General features: G+C 32.2%; 2 protein-coding genes across 2 annotated transcripts in view; one reads left to right on the top strand and one right to left on the bottom strand.

The window, feature by feature from the left end:
* LOC116774876 (huntingtin) overlaps positions 1 to 17833 on the bottom strand; it is a 29308-nt gene extending 11475 nt beyond the window's left edge. Inside the window, exons 1-26 of the mRNA XM_032667657.2 lie at positions 17658 to 17833; positions 17448 to 17589; positions 17061 to 17182; positions 14983 to 15197; positions 14545 to 14676; positions 13859 to 13992; positions 13338 to 13527; positions 13047 to 13195; positions 12762 to 12890; positions 11459 to 11568; positions 10741 to 10865; positions 9626 to 10329; positions 9000 to 9196; positions 8724 to 8843; positions 7716 to 7971; positions 6810 to 6984; positions 6185 to 6466; positions 5873 to 6030; positions 5077 to 5583; positions 4355 to 4515; positions 3803 to 3896; positions 3174 to 3273; positions 2424 to 2518; positions 1289 to 1531; positions 507 to 900; positions 136 to 322 (exon numbers count right to left, since the gene is read on the bottom strand). Of these exons, the coding sequence (XP_032523548.2) occupies positions 136 to 322; positions 507 to 900; positions 1289 to 1531; positions 2424 to 2518; positions 3174 to 3273; positions 3803 to 3896; positions 4355 to 4515; positions 5077 to 5583; positions 5873 to 6030; positions 6185 to 6466; positions 6810 to 6984; positions 7716 to 7971; positions 8724 to 8843; positions 9000 to 9196; positions 9626 to 10329; positions 10741 to 10865; positions 11459 to 11568; positions 12762 to 12890; positions 13047 to 13195; positions 13338 to 13527; positions 13859 to 13992; positions 14545 to 14676; positions 14983 to 15197; positions 17061 to 17182; positions 17448 to 17589; positions 17658 to 17722 (5186 nt within the window). The 5' untranslated portion in view covers positions 17723 to 17833. The remainder of the gene's footprint in view (positions 1 to 135; positions 323 to 506; positions 901 to 1288; positions 1532 to 2423; positions 2519 to 3173; positions 3274 to 3802; positions 3897 to 4354; positions 4516 to 5076; positions 5584 to 5872; positions 6031 to 6184; positions 6467 to 6809; positions 6985 to 7715; positions 7972 to 8723; positions 8844 to 8999; positions 9197 to 9625; positions 10330 to 10740; positions 10866 to 11458; positions 11569 to 12761; positions 12891 to 13046; positions 13196 to 13337; positions 13528 to 13858; positions 13993 to 14544; positions 14677 to 14982; positions 15198 to 17060; positions 17183 to 17447; positions 17590 to 17657) is intronic.
* Positions 17834 to 18092: 259 nt separating this feature from the next.
* Positions 18093 to 19968, top strand: LOC116774725 (pyridoxal phosphate homeostasis protein). The gene is made up of 4 exons (XM_032667461.2): positions 18093 to 18326; positions 18550 to 18907; positions 19123 to 19364; positions 19434 to 19968. The coding sequence occupies exons 1-4, from the start codon at positions 18234 to 18236 to the stop codon at positions 19500 to 19502; spliced, it is 762 nt and encodes a 253-aa protein (XP_032523352.2). The 5' UTR covers positions 18093 to 18233; the 3' UTR covers positions 19503 to 19968.
* The last annotated feature ends 257 nt before the right edge of the window (positions 19969 to 20225 follow it).

The following is a 20225-nucleotide window of genomic DNA, read 5'->3' as shown; positions in this document are numbered from 1 at the left end:
CACAAAGTAACATTTAGTATCTAATTGATAGTTTATTAATCAATATATTAAAGAAGATAAAATCTTCTAGTAGATTGAGTTGTAGCTTTTATTTGGCCTCCACCATCACTCCTCGCCATTCCTCCACTCACTTACCGTATCAACAGATGCGACCAGTGCACAGCCAGCAATGGCAACGAGTGAGCTAGCTTCAGACATATAACATTCAGTGCATCCAGCGGTATGTTTTCTTCGGGACTGTACAAGCCGGTGTTGAGGCCGCTCTGTTCGTTGTGCAGGATTGTTTGAGCTGTTTTTGCTGTTAGAGGGAACATACAGCCGGCTGAAACAAACACACAGATATATATAGAAATATGCTGACATACAAAATAATTATATCACATAATTTATTGAAAGATAGGATTTAATATAATGCTGGCTGGGTGTATGTAAGCTATGTAAACATCTGTAATTATTAATAGCATATAGAAATTATTTTTACAATAAATAATATAAGTTCGACTCACGGGTCAAGTGTAGCATGTTTTTTGCTTGAACTATTATATTCACGCATACAGAATACAACAACGTATTTTCATCCTTATCTTGGTTCGTAATAAAGTCTGAATTAGCTTGGAACCCATCCATTTCCATTATAGCATAAGTCAACGTTTTGAACAAAAACCTCACTAATATAACATCCGGCGAAAGGTTCGCGCAGTTTTCGTTAACATTCTGAACATTCAAAGGGTCCACGTTCTGTTTAACATTGAAAAATATAGACTGGGGTGAAATGCATGTCGATTTAAGATAGTTTATTGACAATAGTATTTCTGTTTCCGGTATCAGTATCAGCACTTTCCGTAATAGTATCATTATTATAGACAGATATCTGATCTTCAGATTCTTTGGTGACGTTTCCTGAAAATAATATATCATTTATTGTGACAGACAACTAGGATTACATTCTGCTTGTAGTCTTATTTTACACTAATTATGTTTGGGAATATTTTTCACTATTATTATGTTTTTAAACGAAAATAAAAAAATAACAACTACTCCTTATTACATCCCTATGGCTATGCGCCAAAAAAAGTCCACTCAAAATAGATCCATTAAAATTTGTTTAACGGTTTCAAAGTTAATCCGGAACAAACATGTAGGAAAAAAATAAATAAATGTGTATGTAACAAAAAGCAATTTTTTATATTATTATTAAAGAAATAATTAAAGAAACTTATGTATAGAAGTAGAAAAATTTTATCCCATTGATATATTTATGAAAGGAAATCTGTAACAGATAACTTACCTTATCTGGCGGACACTTGAACAATATCTTCAGTACAATCTCAACCCTCGACTGTTCCAACAATACGTCTCTGTAGACACATTCCAATAGCATTTCTATAGATTCCACTGAGCAAAATGAGTCACCAACTGTACGCTCGCTGAGCAAATTGAGCAATGAGTCGCTGGCTAGTTCCGACCAGCGATAGTAGCTCTCCGGATGTTCTTGGGAAAGAGATAGAACAGTCGATACTAGACTCAGGACCTGGAATTATAATCAATGTTACATAGAGGTTATACCTAATACATAGGATTTTATTGATTTACTAATTTAGATAATACTATCTATACAGCTATATACAAAATTTTGGAATAAATGTGTATAAAGTTGTTAAAACTATATAGTAGCAATTTAAATGTCCAAATTTTCTACTAGACTTTAATATATTGTTTAGCGGTTAGTGCCCTAACAGTATTATATATATCCTCAGTCACGTGTCAACAGATTATGAAATAAAAAAAAACTTGAATTATAAAAATGTGATTTTCGATATTCTAATAATTAAATACGATCATAAAAATAACGTTAAAAAAACTTGGGATTAATTTTAACATTCCTGTTACATTAATAAAATTTTTGAAGTGAAACTTCTAACAAGGTTGCGTTAAGCGTTTAACGATCCTGGAAGAGGGGGGGGGATGGAAAAGTGAAAAGCGGGAGAGGATACATGGCGCTCGACGGCATACGGGTAATCAATTGTGACTTGTGAGTAATGTTAATGAAGTTTGTCTTAAAGAAACACTAAAAATTCCTTAAATATCAATTTCTACCCCTTCCTGTTTTACACACCATTAGTTTTGTCATTTTTGTTTAAAAAACTACCAGTTAAGATTAACAGTTGATTAAAAGACTTACATAGAATATATAAAACCGTTTCTTTTTCTTGTCTTAATATATAATTAAAATATTAAAATCGCTGAGTCAAACTGAATAATAATATACTTGAACTTAAAATTTAATACCAATAGTCATACGACAGGTTAAAAAACGTAGACATATTAATTAAAAAAAAAAAACTTTAAACTGTCCGTATTTATTTGGATGATGAAAACTCATTCTAAGGATACTATTACAGCTATCACAAAGTCTAACATACTTGAGGTAAATGCATCGTCTTCTGTAACATATAGAATAGAACCTCCTTAGTCGCCTGGAGCTCTTGCTGTTGAGCTCGACCCAGTACACTCACTCCTGTTTAAAAAAAGATATTTACATCATTATTGATATTATTTTAAGTATTTAATTTTATAACAATTCAAGTTAATTAAAGAAATAAAATAGCAAATATTTTAATTTTTCTTCAAAGATTCGAACCCCGGACATTCGTGACACGATATTTCAGACACTTTAACAATTAAGCTTTTGTTAACTGAAGTTTGTTTATATCAAATATAAATTATTTGAAATTCGTACAGGAATTTACTTAGATCAAATAAAGAACTATATAGATTAAAAATGATCCTCGTTTTGCTAATTATCAATGGTGAAAAAATAGTTTTTATATATCAGAGGGGCGAACGAGCAGACGGCCTGCTTGATGAGAGATAGCTTACGTCGTACATAGACATCTGCAACATAAGGGATGTTGCGGATGCGTTGCCGACCTTGATTGTGGAAGAAAGAGAGGAAAGGGTGGGAAAAGGCAACCGTCTCTTTCACTCATCGGATGAAACGCAGCCATTAAAGGCTACTACTTCACGCCGATTTTTTGTGAGATAATGGTACTCCCCTGTTCGAGTCAGCCCAGTACGAGCTGTAGTTACTTGCCCACCGCTAGGCTCTACCACTTTTTTATTATAGTACCTAATAATATAATAAATCATTAAATATTAGAAATAATTATTACCGGCCATGTTGCTGAACACTCTCGCTGCTACAGGCGCCAGGCCACTCACACACTCGTCCTGAGCCCCAGCCGCTAACAAACCATCACATAGCTGAAGCAGCTGAGAATGGACATAGAAATTTTGTTACTGACAGTTATGGCCTGTTATACTAGTTATTGCTTCATGTGTTATATTTAAAAGAATATTAAGAAGTAATGAAATAAAAGCAGCCTAAGTCTGTCATTATTCTATGAGCTATCTCCCAGTGAGAGTCCCGTCAGAATCGGCCAGCAGTTGAGTAGATTGGAGAGAACAAACAAACAGACAAAAAAATTATAAAAAATAATAAGGATATATTTGTTGACAAAAGTTACTTTATTATCACAAACAGATATTCCAATTTTATTTGTTTATTTAGTCATTGATTACTTAGCTTCAACCAATTACTATCAGCGACAACGCTGGCCCAGTCGTATAACTAGAATCTATGACTGTATTCTTTATTTCAATAAAAAAAAAAAAAAAAAACAAATTAATAATTTATTACATTAATGAGGTTTTAATCTAACCTGATCTAACAATGAAGTTCTCTGCCACCTTGGCAAACACATGAACACACACACATATACAAAAATAACATAACAAATACCTTTGGGATCTCAATGATCTGTTTCGTGTTGTGCTTGGACGACGACAGTTGTACCAGGAATAGCATTATACTGTTGACCAGCTGACAACAGTTCCTGGGGACAAGTAAACATAGCATCAACACTGTTGTTAGAGAGACAATTGGGAAATTAACACGGCACTCTGACACTGAGGAAAAATATTAATCACAATTTTTCTCAAATTAAATAAGCAGTATCTAGAGTTTTCATTTGCAGTACTTCACACGACACCAGCCACTGAGGTTAATGAATTAAAAATTGGTATTCAGTTAGAAGATAAGCGCTGAACTCCGCAATACAAGTCGTGGTGCGGACTATGAATGTTTTATTTCTGTGTATACTTTAATAAAACATATATATTTACTAGCTTATGTAGTATCCATAATATAGTATTTTTAAATTTGGAATGGAATTAGGATATACGATTTCAAATTGTAACTGTTAAAAACACCCCAAAATGCCTGAAAGACATGTTTTTTTATATCTATAGCTATATCTACATCCACATCTGCATCTATATCTATATATCTCACGGTATCTCATGCTGTTCGATGTTATCCAGCTGCTTCATGAGATATCCTATGAACACCTGGTCGCTGTCCAGCATACAGTAGTTCACGCGCAGTGACAGCAACGCGCAGAGGAGGTATAGCACCGAACATTGTAGGGGTATGTCGTTCTGCATGGTGTAGGCCTGGAATTTGACAACTTACATTCATTATATGGAATAAAACTAGTATTTTTCGGAATTACTACGAGTTTTTTAAATAAAAAAATACTCGTAGTAAATCCGAAAAATATTAGTTTTATTTAAATGAATACTCGCGAAGTCCTAGATCTCATTAATTATATGAACATTTATTATTACTAAGCTCTGCCCGCGGGTTTGCTTGCTTATTTTTAATGTTAATGTGCGTGATAAACTGTTAAAAGTTGTGTGTATTATTGGAATTACGTAAATTACTGATGTTTTGAAAATTTTATGTGGATCTATGAGTATGATGTTACACTTCAACACTAAAACTACTAAATGAATTACTATTAGGAAACTACAATAATAAAGTATGCACATAAGAAATATTAGTGCATTTCACGCCTAAACATTTCATAATACTCGTTTGACAATAGATGGCGTTGCCTGTTGGTAACATCTACATATAAACGTACATTATTAATCTCTCTGAAATTTATTTTATATTTATGCCGAGGAATCACAAACAAACAGTTTTGTAACCATATATTAAAAACTACTGACCTTTAGTGACTGTATGACGACAGGTTCGAACAGTCTTATATATCTCTCTAGTTCCTTCTTGTTGGTGCTCCACTTCCTGTCCGTGCGGTTTTTGGCAAAATTCTCCAAATTCATGAGCATTTTCCTCTCATCCAGCATCCTCGTGTTCCTGACTTCCAACATCTGGCTGCAGTTGGAGCTGACGCTGCTTCTGTCGTCGTCTATAGCGCTCACCAGCATGACATGCTCGTAGAAACTCGTAGAATCTTCTAGAACTTTGTCCGCTATGCTCATGAAGTCGTTGTACTGATTGATCATATTCGTGGCGAAGAGACACTTCAACAGTTGCGTTATACAATGCACGGTCTTGTTCGGACACAGCGGCATTATAACTTTCAGATAGAATAATATTTCCTCTGTGACATGACCGAACTCCTTCTCAGTGGCCAGTTCCAGTTGAATGGATAGACAGTCCAGTGTTGTGGACAGAAACGCATAAAATATACTGCTTTTCGGATCTAGATTGATCTGAAATGTCAAAATAAATATTATTATAGTTTTTTATTATGTTAACTATTAAAACAGAAATCGCCCGTTTCGAAGTAATTTTATAGCTTAAATTATAAACGCAATACATCATTTTGTCGAGCTTATTTCTTTATAGTTTTTAACTTTTAAGCATAACAGGTAGAAAAGACATCTTGGCACTAAGTTTTACTTTTATGCACAATTTTATTATATACAGTATTGTATTTGTGTAACTTTTTTATTTAAATTCATAATATTTAATAACAATTATATTCAATCAAAAACCAACCTTATGATTGGAGTACGTAGCTCTCAAGTTCTCATACAGCCTCATATAAAACGGTTCATTAAAGAAGTGTCCACTAAAGTTAGCCTTCAAGCTTGCAGCGGGTAGAGGTCGCTTTTTTTTGTCTTCTTCAGTCAAACTACTCTTTCTTGGTATTGATTCTAAGAACAAATATTACTTTAACAATAATGTAACAAAACTATTATTTTATGTAGAGGAAAATACTACCAAAAAAAATTTGTAATTTAGAGCTCAGTTCATTATGTTACTCCATTTAAGAGTTTAGTGCTTGTAACACAGACAAACATATATCACCTTGAGTTTTCCTCCTCACAGGGCTTCCGGGCAACGCAATACCGCTCTTATTCAGATGTATATTAGGGTTGATCTCCTCTATCAAATGTACCAAAACATTTAACATTTTCAATGTCACTTGTAGAAATTTTTCTGCTATATTGGCAACCCTATTGTCGATTTTTGTATACTCTGTACCCTCAAAGTCTTGATACAGATGTTGCCATTTCTCCTTAACTTGAGTGTCCCTTTCAAATATATCCCTATTCGCTGTCTTATGGCGCATTACATTGTGGATTTCGACTGAAATGATAAATTCATGTACATTAATACACATTACTTGATAAATAAGATTTGCATATTGTAAGAACAAGATTATATATAATAGCAGTGAGTAACAAATAATATCACAAAGTAATATGACATTTATAATTTATAACATATTAAATCACACACATACACACACACACACACACACACACACACACACGCACACGCACGCGCGCACGCACGCGCGCACGCACGCGCGCACACACACACACACGCGCGCACGCACACACACACACACACACACACACACACACACACACACATATATATATACATATATAAATTCCATAATAATTATTTAGGGTTAATTAATTACCTGGATACACCAAACGGCATATATCCATTAACATAGTCCTCACAACTACTGAGCTATTGCAATAGTCTAGGTCATCCACACAATAGTCCAGAATCCCTTGGCCGGTAAACGACTCTATATGCTTCCACGGAGACCATTTAAGGCATACGGCTTGAAGAACTTCTATCAGACCTTGCTGGGAATTATATATTACATTATAAAACTTACTAAAAACGTAACTTATTATTTTAAAAAAGGAATTAGTATTCACATCTCGTCTGTCCGTGGTCACGGTTGCTGCGAAGCAACCGAAACGTCGGAGTATGTAGTTTAAAATACATCATAATAACGGGTAGTAAGTTAAATATAAGTTTCATTTAAAGGAATACTCGCGAAAGTCTTAGATCCCATTAGTAAAAACGTCTTATTTGTAGTTAACGTCACTATGACGTCACTTCCCCCTTTATACATATATAATTAAATTAAAATAAATAAAATTCCATTTAATAATGGAATGAGTTCCATTCATATTTTTGAAATATAAACCCGAATACTTTAAAGAAAAAACTCAATTTATCAAACATTATTTTCTAAAAACACTTGGTATAGATTACTTTAAACTATTATGATTATGGTTGCCGTTTCAAAATTTTCCTCCATATTGCAAAGTTAGCGAGAAAATTGATAGAATTTTTGTAGTTAAACCTAATAGATGGCAGCACCGTTCTTATGTGAAGGTTAAATATATAAAATGCTCAATTCACCGGCTCGATCCGGGACACGGTAGCTTAACTGAAATGGTATTTCAAAAGTTCGCGGTTCGTATCCCGCTCGTGGCAATGAAATTTTCAATCTATATTTTAAATTTTAAATTAAATTTAAACAATTTAATCTATATAATCGTGAATTACTGTTTAAAATGCTTACCGTATAATATTTACTATTGGAAGCCATTAGTTTTCCCATTAAATCCCCCAGGAACATCTTCAGGCTGTCTCTGTTGGTGACGGTGGCGCCATCTTTCAACTGTTCCGGGAGATCGTTATAGAAATATATATCACGTACGAGCTCCAATGACAGTCTGTTCGAGTCGAACGTGAATACTTTGCTCTGCCGCTTCGATATTTCGGCCATCACTGATATCGGAGTGGATTTACGTGATGGATACGCTTTAGGTATTATCCTGTAACAATATATCATTTATTTTTTGCTTCTTATCTAATTTTCATACAAAATTATGTTCATATAAGAATACTAATATCGTTCTATTGTCGCGCCGGCTTAAGGATCTGATTAGCGAATACTGTAGAATGTTCTCGACATTTAGCTTTAGCGCCATCTCGTGACGAGTGGTCTAAACTATTAACTACACGTTTACTACAACATTCCTTTTGTATTAACAATCTTACTATTATATTACAATTATCTCTACTTGTTTCTAAACATTACTTTGGAAACAAGCAGAAATATATACGAGAAGGTTCTGGAATGTTCTAGTAAAGGGATTGTCGTGTATAAGTGCCTCTAGGTCGGATTGAATCAGTCGTTCGAGGAGCAACATGAGAGCGATACAAGCGATATTACCTAGGAAAATATTAAAGAAAATATTTGTGTTTTCCATTAATACCGTATTAATATCGCTAATCAAATCCTAGCTCGAATCAGTATGTACTTAATATTTATGTATACTTAATATTTATGTAAGAGCAGCTCTTGGAAGTAAGCATTTTGTTCTCGTATGATTTGAAACAGATTAATGTATGAAAGAAAAAATGATCTTTTATAATATTTATATGACATTCAAGATAAATTTCTAGTGTTATCACAATGGCAGCTTTTTTCCCGATATATATATTGATTGAATAGAAACAATGAATACATATAATACAACATTGTATATAAGTGCATGTGTATATAAACAAGTCCAATACATACTTAGCTATGGCCTGAGCAGCCGCCGTCCTTACTTTCTGATCTTGATCGCCACACAGGTGAAACAATGCATCCATTATAAGTTGGATCCTTGAATAATATTCAGGATGCAGCGTGAAGAGTCTAGAGTATAAAAAAAATACACTTTATATATATATATATATATATATATATATATATATATATATATATATATATATATATAGGAAGACTTTAAAACAATTTAACTCAAGCTAATTATACATAGAAAATAATCTCTAAGTATATAATTGTGGTCACCTTTCATACGGCAGCTTCTCGTATAACTTGGCGAGATTCACTCTACATAACCAGTATGTATTGTACTGGGCTGTTATGAGTGAATTGAGTGAGTCAGTTATGAGTGACCAGTGAACGCTGTGACATAGAACATTACACAGCCGACCCAAGGCGGATAGAGTGTGATTCACTGTTGAGTGAATCTCATCATGAACACCCTGTATAAAAAATTAACTATTACATTTCAAATTAAACAGCTGAATCGAGATACTATAGTATAGGTATTTTATCAACTTGTATTTTCATTTAATTGTCAACTCAACATAGCTTATTAACGAATTTATTTGAGTTTATACATAAAATATTAAGTGAGATATAGAAAAAAAAAAACAATGTATAATGTATATATTCCGTCCGATTCAAAACCTGATCATATTTAAAGCGTTTATAAGTGATTACATATATTTACTTCCTAATAAGTACTTGTTTGAAATTATTTGACATTAAACTAATATATGACAGAGCTTAAATAAGTGGTGACCGTGGAAAGGAGACATCAAAATACTATTTTCAATAAAAAAAAAACCATGATCACTCCATAATAAATCATTGCTTACTAACTATTTATATAGAATGTGAGAGCTGACCTTCAATATAGTTTCCATGAGTTTCTCAACACTAATGTCCTCACTAACATCTTTAGGCAGTTGACTGTAACATTTCCACCTGTTATAATCACCGTGGGCCGACTCTAGGGCAGCACACAAATAATTACCCATACAGACCCTAACAATACCACGTATTTGAGGGTCACTGTGACCCTCCAAAGAAAATATATCAAATAAAAGCTGATGTTTAAAACAGTCCTTATCGACTTTGTCTTTGTCAATTTCTTTAACAGTCACAGTTTTCTCATGAAAAACGTCTTCCAGAGCTGTTATAGATTCACCGAAATGATCAAATTTCATATCCAGGTCTGCGCTGGAGGTCAGCACGTCCCCGCTGCTGGACATCGGATATCCGGTCGACACATGGTCTATGCTGCTGGTCATGTTCGAGTTGGACGTGAAGTTGCTGTTCGTCATATTGGGATTGGTACTTTCAGCCATCAGGTTAGCTCTACTATCTAGTATAGCACTGTGCACATCTTTTGAACTCTTCATATCACTTTCCAGCGATTTATCCGACGATTTATCCGAAGATTTATCCTTTTTGAATATCTGACTCTCGGTGCTGCGGTTCAGTAGTTCCTGACTGAGCGACTCCGTTATGGAATCCTGGTAACAGACGTTACGCTCCAGGATGTATTCGTTTATTTGGTCCGGATTCGTCTCCGTACCCTCCGATGTACCTATATATATATACATATATTATAAGTTAGGTCTCATAATACATTTTACTACACTTATTTTTCAACATATATAAATATAAGTATATAATAAATTAGGAATTTGGTTTCAAATAATCATATATATATATATTACGTCACTGTCTCATTAGGATACACCTATTTAAATAATAAAATCCGCGTAGTAAATCCGAATAACACTAGTTTCATTTAAATGAATACTCGCGAAAATCTTAGATCTCATTATAGGATACACCTATATAAGGTGTAAATATTCATAAGTCTATAGTAGTGTGAACTTGTTTAAAACGAAACAAACTAAATGGGAGTTTCTAACACATACATATGACATATGTATTAGTAAATTATAATTTAAGGTTTACTTATTTTTAAGTATATTCTGAATAAAATTACCAGAATAATTCTGAAATCTAACATCTTCTTCTTTATCCAGATATAAAGTCAAGGCTTGAGGGTAGAGAGACGAAATGACTGACAAACAAGACAGAGCCGATGACTTCACAGACACGCGAACCAATCTGGAATCATAATTATAATATTTATAACTTAAGCATACTTAAAAATTATATCTCAAAATGTAGAGCTCAGATTATATTGGTTTTGGATACATCTAAACTAGATGTCCAGTTTATTTTGATGTGAATACACGCAAGCGAGTAGAATAGCTGTTACTTAACAAATATATATATTAATTCCTTATCAAACAGTATGACTAACAAACATAAATACTACTAATATTATAAATGTGAGAGTTTGTTGGGACGTAGAAATGTCTGTTGCTCTTTCAAGCAAAATATCCTAAACCGATTTTGATGAAACTTTCCAATAATGTAGGCAACTAATTAAATAAAATATAGGCTACATTTTAACCTATCTTCTACCTTCTGTGCAGAAGTTACGTTACACAGATTATATCACATGACGTTTGGATCGCATTTATTTTAAATTAAGAACACATTATTGATTTCCCTTGCATAAAAACGTAGACAATCCACAAAAACATCTGCAGACAACAACTAGCCCCTAACAATTCATGAGGCAGATTTGCTAATACAACCAAAAAAGCTGAATGCAGTTTTTAACAATTACTGTATAGGAATTATAATAAAACCTGTCAGATATGAAATCTCCTTTATGTCCAGTGAGAAGGAACTTTGATGCCAGCAGACGCGAACAGTATCTCAGTCGGACGTCATCCTCATCCGATGAACCGATGTTTATCTAAAAATTAAACAAATATTGATTAAATGATAGTCTATATTATTATTAGTCGTGACGGCCGGGAGGTTAAAGGCCTCGCGCATGAGGGCGCGGGTTCGAAACCTGGCAAGTACCATTGTGATTATTCCGAGACATGTACTTTCTAAGAGTATTATGACACCACTGACAAACGGTGAGGGAAAACACCGTGAGGAAACCTGAACTTGTAATTTCAAATTATAAGTTTGAAATCGTCGATCCGCTCTGAGCGAGCGTGGTGATTAAGGCTCTAATCTTCTCTATGTGAGAAAAGGCCTTTGCTCAGTAGTTGGCACGAATATGCTGATGATGATAATGACGATGATTGACCATAATGTATGGCATCAAATAAAAATTATATCTACATACATATATATTTATACTTAATTTTTTTGATACATAAGTAGCACTTTACCCGAATATTATCTGTTTAATATATTCTGTCACCAACAAAAATAATGGTCTTTGAATTGATACAAAAAATATAGAATTTTACCAAAATAAGGCATATTTTCTAATGTTGATAGACTGAGACAGTAGTATCTCACAATAAGTCTACTTTGAGTTTCTCATATTAGTTAAGTACATATATTTTTAGTTTAACCTTAACAATTATTTTGAGTATTGTCAGGGATGGTACAAATTCGTGTAACTAGAAATGGAACATTCCTCGTATGTATATAAAAAGCAGATTGACACAGGAAGTTCAAAACTAATAATTTTCAAAATTTTAAGTGTATATTTTTTTTTGTACAGTGAGTAATTATTTTTGTTTAATTCATTACTCGCTTTGAACTTAAATGTCATTAGATTTAGGAAATTACTAAGGTTTATTCATCATCTGTGAACTTTTACTGGGGATACGTTGAATTATGCTAGTTAAGTAGTTACTCGGATCTGCACTATCCCAGACCATATACAGGTAAATGAAACTAATATGTTAGTATACCCGTCATTCTATTATTTTTAGCCGCCTAGTCCCGACGTTTCAGTTACTTTGCCAACCGACAGACATTCTCATCTCATCTTCGTGATCACGGTCGTTGCAAAGTAACCGAAACGTCGCGAGTATGTTGTTAAAAAAAAATTAAACGCCTAGTAATCCGATAATAGTTTCATTCAAATGAATAATCACGAAAGTTTTAGATCTCAGATAAACAAGTAATATTTGTCACCTTAAGCCCACTATCTCTGATGTCTTCTCCATACTCCTCGTAATCCTTGAGCTTTTCGGACACCTCTCGCGACAGCTGCTCTGTATCCGACGCCTCCAGGTCGGATTCAGTGACGGGAGAATCTGGTGTCTATGGAATATGATTCATAACTATAACACTGTATTATATCAATTCTACTTACTAACAAATGTTACCTGAATAGGTTAAATGTTAATATAGTATAGTTAATAATATATATTGACCATATGTATAGATTAAGTAAAATAGGATTATATATATATATACCTGTATGGGTAGTTCGTCAGTACTGGCCGTTAGTTCATCAATTCTCATAACACTTCCTAACTGTAGAGCTCCAGTGAAACATATCTCAGACTCTCTTCCCTCTAACACCATACTTGGTATAGTAACTGATGATATAGCACTTGAATAACCTGGAAAAATAAATTATCATCCATATATATATTTAGCTATAGCATGTCTTTCAATCGTTGTTTTATACCTTCAGATATATCCTGAGATATTGCGATTTAATCTTAAGATATATCCTATAATTTTATATCAAGAATAACTCACTCATATTCCTCTTATGTCCTTTAACGCTCTGTCTATCATCAAGGCATATGGCGTGGGGGTGTTTTTCTAACAAAGCAATCCTATATTCATCTTTAGCTTGTGACAAAAGTACGGCCAAACACTCCAATAGTGTGTTCTGGGCGTTATGTTCAGTCGATACTTCTATATAGTTTATTATCAGTTGATACAACTGAAATTTAAAAATTTCCTTTTTATAATAAAACTTATTTCTATATACATTAAGTATAAAATTACATAAGTAACAGGATCCAAAAAAAAAAAATGCTAAAAAAACATTTATCTAATTACTATCAGACATAAAATCTTTTCACATATGTATATATATATATATCACAGACTATATGGTATGAGTAATAAAAAAAATAACACTTATTCCTTTACAAGCTAGGTTTTAAATAATTTGTTTAACTACAATTTATACTCAGACATGCCAATATGTGCTGTACTGATATAAAAATAAGTTATAAAATCGTTTGATCTATATGTAATTTCAAGACTACCTCCAAATAGTCCTGAACACCAAACAAATCATTTTCTTTAAACTTATCGACGTCATTTATCTGGAATATGGCTTTGATTACACAGAACCAGCCGATCACCGCACAGCCATTCTGTGTTAACGGCCACAACCTCTCTGTAATAATGGACATAATTAAAAAACATGCGTTGCAGACAATATTATTGAATCCCAATTAAAATTCATGTAACATTGCCTTCTAGTGATTAACTTTTTTTTTCCGCGACTTTGCTTGTGTGAAAATTAATTTTTGCAAGTTTCCATACATTTATAAATTCGTGGATATAGTTCAAATTCAATTGTTTAAAATATTAAAAATCCTTCACATATATGTTGTCGGCAAAGTTGGAAGACTAGAAAGATTTATACAATGAATTGAAGTGATTGTTTAATGAACTAGCAATAAATAGTATTAAAGTTACTATTCTGTACATTGAAAGGTTGTTATAATTAATTCTATAACACAATTTTTGTACACAAATTGTACACTGACGTCATGCTTTATCGTATACAGAAATTTGATAAACATTATTAAGCATTAATCTAAAATTAAATCACATTACTTGTATTTTATTACAAATAATGGGAATTTAATGAAAATTTACATCTTGTGTGTTTAAATTTTTTTTTAAATATCTATATTAATGCTATATATTTAATAGTATTTACCATACATCATTCCGAGCACGTTTGTTAGCAGTAATTCTCTGTGTGAACACAAATTGGCTACACAGTTTGATATGCCGCGTCTCAAAGCTGGTTCGACATTCTCGATGTGAGAAAGTAAAGCTTTGGATAGATCTAGAATGTATGACAAAATAACAAATATATGATATAACTATTTTGTTTATGTTTATTTAATATTTTCACTGTAAAATTCATATATGTCCATTTTAATATATATTAATTTTTTTTTGTATATTATGAAATACAATTATTTTTTGTAGAATAATATGACAAAGTAATTTTACGGTGTGTATATATAAAGATAAATAATTAAAACTATGAATTAATTAATAGACAAATAGAACTTTTTAATAAATCAAAAATCTAATTATAGTTAGATCTTAATCATTATGTATCTGTCGTCAACATAAATTTACATACCAAAGATCTCTTCATCCGTCGTGTACTCCGCTAAAGCCTTCAGTATCCTTGGCAGATTATGCTCTAAGGCTTCCACTATGAGATTTACTTCCCCTGTTCGCACTATTTGGGTGAGTTTTGGGAACAATGTCTGGGCTTGAGAGCGAATCTTGCCAATACCCGGTCGAAGCCAACAATCGCCGAGGCAAATACGAGATAATGCGGCTTTTATCCATCTGTATATAATAAACTGTTAGCGTATGGAGAAAACTGTGTTGGAATGTTTGGACATTTGTTACTCTCCCACAAAATAACTATTGATTTGATGATGATGAAACTATACAATAATATAGACAATACATAGAATAACATACAATAATCATTTGGACAGTGACAACTATATAAACGCTCATATATTTATGTCTATTAACTATAATCTACACACAGGGAAGTAGTGGACCAATCTCCTTTTTGCAAAATTGTCAGAAGTTTATAGCACCAAGTTTATCCTATACCCTGAGTACGTAACCTTGACGGAAACCAACGTAACGCCATCGAGGCGGGCAGCGTTTAAGTTAGTATCTAGTCCTCATATATTGCAGAAGTTCACATTGAAAGAAGGAGCTGTCACAGTATTACTCATTCCTTTATCGGACTTTCATATATATTTTTTGACAGAGGTTAGGAAGAATGCACTGTGATCTCTCTACAAAAGTGTTTAGCCCTTGGTCGAGATTTGTATGTCGCTGACATGAACGACGGTAGGGCCTATATTCTTCCACTCCAACACAGCAAAGAACTGCCTTTTATATTGGAGGTAAATTAATCCCATACGCACCAGCCGGCGACGAATAGAGCACTGTTTGGTCATATCTCCCTGGACCACATACTAACGAAACACGCTAACGCGCTCAGAATCGCCTTAGTCTATAATCGGTGCTTACAATAACATCCAAGAAGAGGCAGTCATCCTCAAATATCGGTTGAAAGTCAGCGCAAAACGCTACTTCACAAACCCAGCCCAAATATAAATAGTAATGCACCGACTGCAGCTAGCTTCAATCCACCAATAAAAAATTTAATTACATTTTCTTGTATTTAAAAAGTTTTGATTGTTTACAATATTTTATATCTACAAGATAAGTCTTTATATATGTAATTTTAAAATAGTACTCAATCAATGAACATATTTGTGTTAAGGTGTTACTAGTTACTGAAGGATCAATTCATTGTAGTTTTATTATCTATGAAGGCACAGAACGCATAATATGGATATAATATCTATAGTTTTAACACTCTATATATTTTGCTCCAAGCCCTATTCTGAACTCCATGCAGATAAGTAGGAGGCAATAACTAGTATATTATAAACTAGTTTAGCACGCGACTTCTTCCGTGTGAATCTTAGTTGCCTCAGACAGAATTTTATACTTTGTGCTAAGGCTTGCTACCACAGAACTGCACTTAATTTCGGGATAAACTATAGCCTATATCTTGTGCCGATATGTAAGCTATATTATTGTGCAGCCTCATCAAAATTTATTCAGTAGTTTTTGTATGAAAGTGAAACAAACATACATACATATGTAACTTGTTTAATTTCTATATAATTAGGATCCTATTTAAGGGAATTTAGAAATAATTTATTTTCCATCTCACAGTCAGTTGATTATTATTGGCATACTATTTTATGTTTAATGTTGGAACGATCAGATTTGTCCAGTTCAATTGCCTGTTAAATCTCAGCTTGAAAAAACACAATTATGAATTGTATGTATGAATCTATTTTTCTATAATATTTTTTACAAAAAGTTAATAGCTCAACATAAGCATAAAATTTAATATACTAAAAAAATAAATATAGTTGTCTATTCTTAAACAAATAGACCATATCGAAAAAAAACAATTTTTAATTAATGAATTTTAGATTTGCTTTTAATTATGAGAAACAAGTTTCTAAAAAGAAAAATAATTAGTGTAAAGATGTATTAGGAAATGTTTCTTTAACAAGATTACTTACATATATTTATATATATCTATATATATATATATATAATTTGATGAGAAGGTAAACTTTGATATACAACTATGAAACTTACCGTGCACTTTTCGTAGCATCTATTTGATTTTGCAGTATAATATTTGTTTTATAAGAATGAAAAGCAAAACCACCAGCTACAGCTCTATTCAGAGCTTCGTCTCCCAGTAATCTGACTTCAGCCTAAAATACAAAAATAATATAACAATAGAATATTTTAAAATTATTTTCTAAAAATTTAAAAGTAGAGATATGTTTTAAAAAATATGTTTGCAAATATAAACTGTATATATCGTTTCCAAGGTCAATAAGACTTCATTATTGAGTAATAGCTTGTGGTACATAATAGATAGTATTGTTAAATTAAAAATTTGTTTTGTACTACAGATATATATAAGTAAAAAAAACGCGCAGTAATACGAAAATATACTCAGTTTAAAAAACTTACACTTTCATTACTAGCTAAAGTAAGAAGGGTAGGCAAGGCTGTATGTAACAAATTAGCGTAGTGTCTAGCGCAGTTTTGCCGACTTCCTAGTGCTCCTAAACAACGGCCGAGAGTCCCTGCTGCCGTTTGAAGCTCATGACCTCTGAAAATAAAATTGAAATTAAAAAAAATATATTCACACTAATATTTATCTTCTAAAACTTTTAGTACTTCGCAATTCCTTCATTGTGTTTTAAATATTCCAAAGCCTTTTCGGCTTTTTCTAACACATTCATGATTGCATGTATTTCAACCACAGGCTGAGGACATAATTGTGAATTTAATTGTTAGATGCTTATTTTCCGCAAACGAAAAGGCAACAAACAAACACAAAAATCAATCGAAATCAATCCTTATTGTTGACATTTAATCCAGTGATGCCTTTATAAAAAAATACACGATGAAAATATGGTTTGAAGCTTGTTCTATCAATTTGATAGAAATGTCTTATTAAAAATAGTTATAATGTATATTCAAAGAATGTTTTTTTAAGATTGATAAAGTAATGTATGTGAAATATAATATAGTATATTACATATTATGTAAATATGCAACGAAACTTAACATTCTACTATCGTTTGTCATTTGTCAGATTGACATTTTCAATTATGCTTTTGACTTTACTGATAAGTGATAAGGATTTAATAACGCCGTAAAAAAAAAAAGCTTTTAACTTTATTAGCAATTAGTTTAGGTTAATCAGTTTGAAAAATTTTATCCAAAAGAACAATATAGGTGAGGTAAATTATGTCTAATGATAAAACTGAAGAAGTAGACGTTATGCAGGGCCTAAAAACAGTTTTGGCTCAAATAGAAGTTGCAGTTGCTAGAAGAAATAAAGTAAGTCGATTCTAACTTAAATATTAGAAAGTTAAACAAATTTTCACTGGTATTCTCATGTAGAAAATATATGTTTTTAAAAATTATTTTTTCTAATGGTTGCCATACAGTTGTGAATACACTAGGGCATATCTATTATAAAACCAAAATTTGTTTTCAATGGCAGTGCGTTTCTGTTACTAATAATATTAATGCAAGTTGTACAATAATAACAATCTTTAAGGATCTTCCTCAAGTCTCTCCAAGACTAGTAGCGGTATCAAAAATCAAACCAGTGTCACTAATCATTCAAACATATGAGGCTGGCCAACGTCACTTTGGTGAAAACTATGTGAATGAACTTGCAGATAAAGCAAGTGATCCGGAAATACTTGAAAAATGTAAAGACATACATTGGCATTTCATAGGTCATTTGCAAACAAACAAAATCAACAGATTACTTGGTTCTCCAGGACTTTATATGGTGGAAACTGTCCATTCACAAAAGTTGGCTGACAATTTAAACAAGCAATGGCCAAAATATATGAAAGCTGATGAAAAATTAAAAGTTATGGTCCAAGTCAACACAAGTGGGGAAGACGGTAATAATATGTATAAAAATTATAGAGACGAGACCTCTTAGCATTCAATGGATTCACCGTGCGGGTGCCGGGTCCATTGGATATTTTAATTATACCTCGAAATTACATATAGGCTATTAATCCTGAAAATTATAACTAATAAGCTGCCAAAACAAATTTGTGAATTGATAACAATATTGGTACAAAAATATATGTTTTTCGTAATATGTTTCCAGTAAAAAGTGGTGTTGAACCAGCTCAAGCTGTATCTTTAGTAGAGCATGTCATCAAAAACTGTGAAAACCTGGATTTTAAAGGCTTGATGACAATTGGTCAATATGATTATGACATAACCAAAGGTCCAAATCCAGATTTCCTTACACTGGCATCTTGCAGAAATGAAGTGTGTGAGAAATTGGGCTTGGATATAAAAGATGTTGAATTGTCTATGGGAATGTCATCAGACTTTGAACATGCTGTAAGTTATTTTTTTTCTTATTCAAAACATTATGGAGTTTTATAAATATAAATGTAATTTGTTTTTCAGATCGAATTAGGTGCTACCACTGTGAGAGTGGGCAGCACTATATTTGGAGCTCGACCAGTTAAGAAATAATGTGGTTTAGTTTAGCAAAAGTTATATATGAATTTTAACAACATATATATGTAGCTTTTTTAGTTTTGAATGAACAAAGTTATTTATATCAGTTAATATATTCTGTATTTAAAGATGGTTGTGAAAAAGTGGTAGATTTGATTGTTAATATTTGTATTGATCTTTGTTACTAACAAGTTGTCTAATTATAGATACTACACACATTCTTATCATATAATAGTATGGAATACTAAATCTGAAAGCAAATACTATTAACATTTTTATGTAAATGAAGGCTCAGGGTTAAATAATGTAAACAAACTGAGGTATTAACTAGAAATTGTATAATATATATTTACATCTGGCATGTCAATATTCTATAAATGATGTAAAGTAAGTAGAGTTTTTTTAAATACATAGCATACTTATGTATTCAGGGGCTTCCATCATATGAATTAAAAATAAATAAAAATAGTGTTATCGAAAATTGCCTTTCGTCTTATTGATTGAATATATATAATATTTGTGTAGAATACGGTTTCATATATTTAAAATCATGTTTTTTAAACGAAATATTGTATAAGCTAAAAATAAATAGTCGCAACCTAGTCTCCTTTAGTAGTGAAATTTATTATTGTTTGTTGTTTAAAAGGTTTTAGTGTTTTATGACCACATACATATTAAATATTCAAGTGATTCGAAATTTGAAAGTATAATGTGATTATTTACTTATCAATTATCTGT

The sequence above is a fragment of the Danaus plexippus genome, chromosome 23, assembly GCF_018135715.1.
Source record: "Danaus plexippus chromosome 23, MEX_DaPlex, whole genome shotgun sequence".
In the NCBI taxonomy this organism is placed as follows: domain Eukaryota; kingdom Metazoa; phylum Arthropoda; class Insecta; order Lepidoptera; family Nymphalidae; genus Danaus; species Danaus plexippus.
Note: the sequence above shows the minus strand (reverse complement) of the source record. Positions and strands in the feature narration are given on the sequence as shown.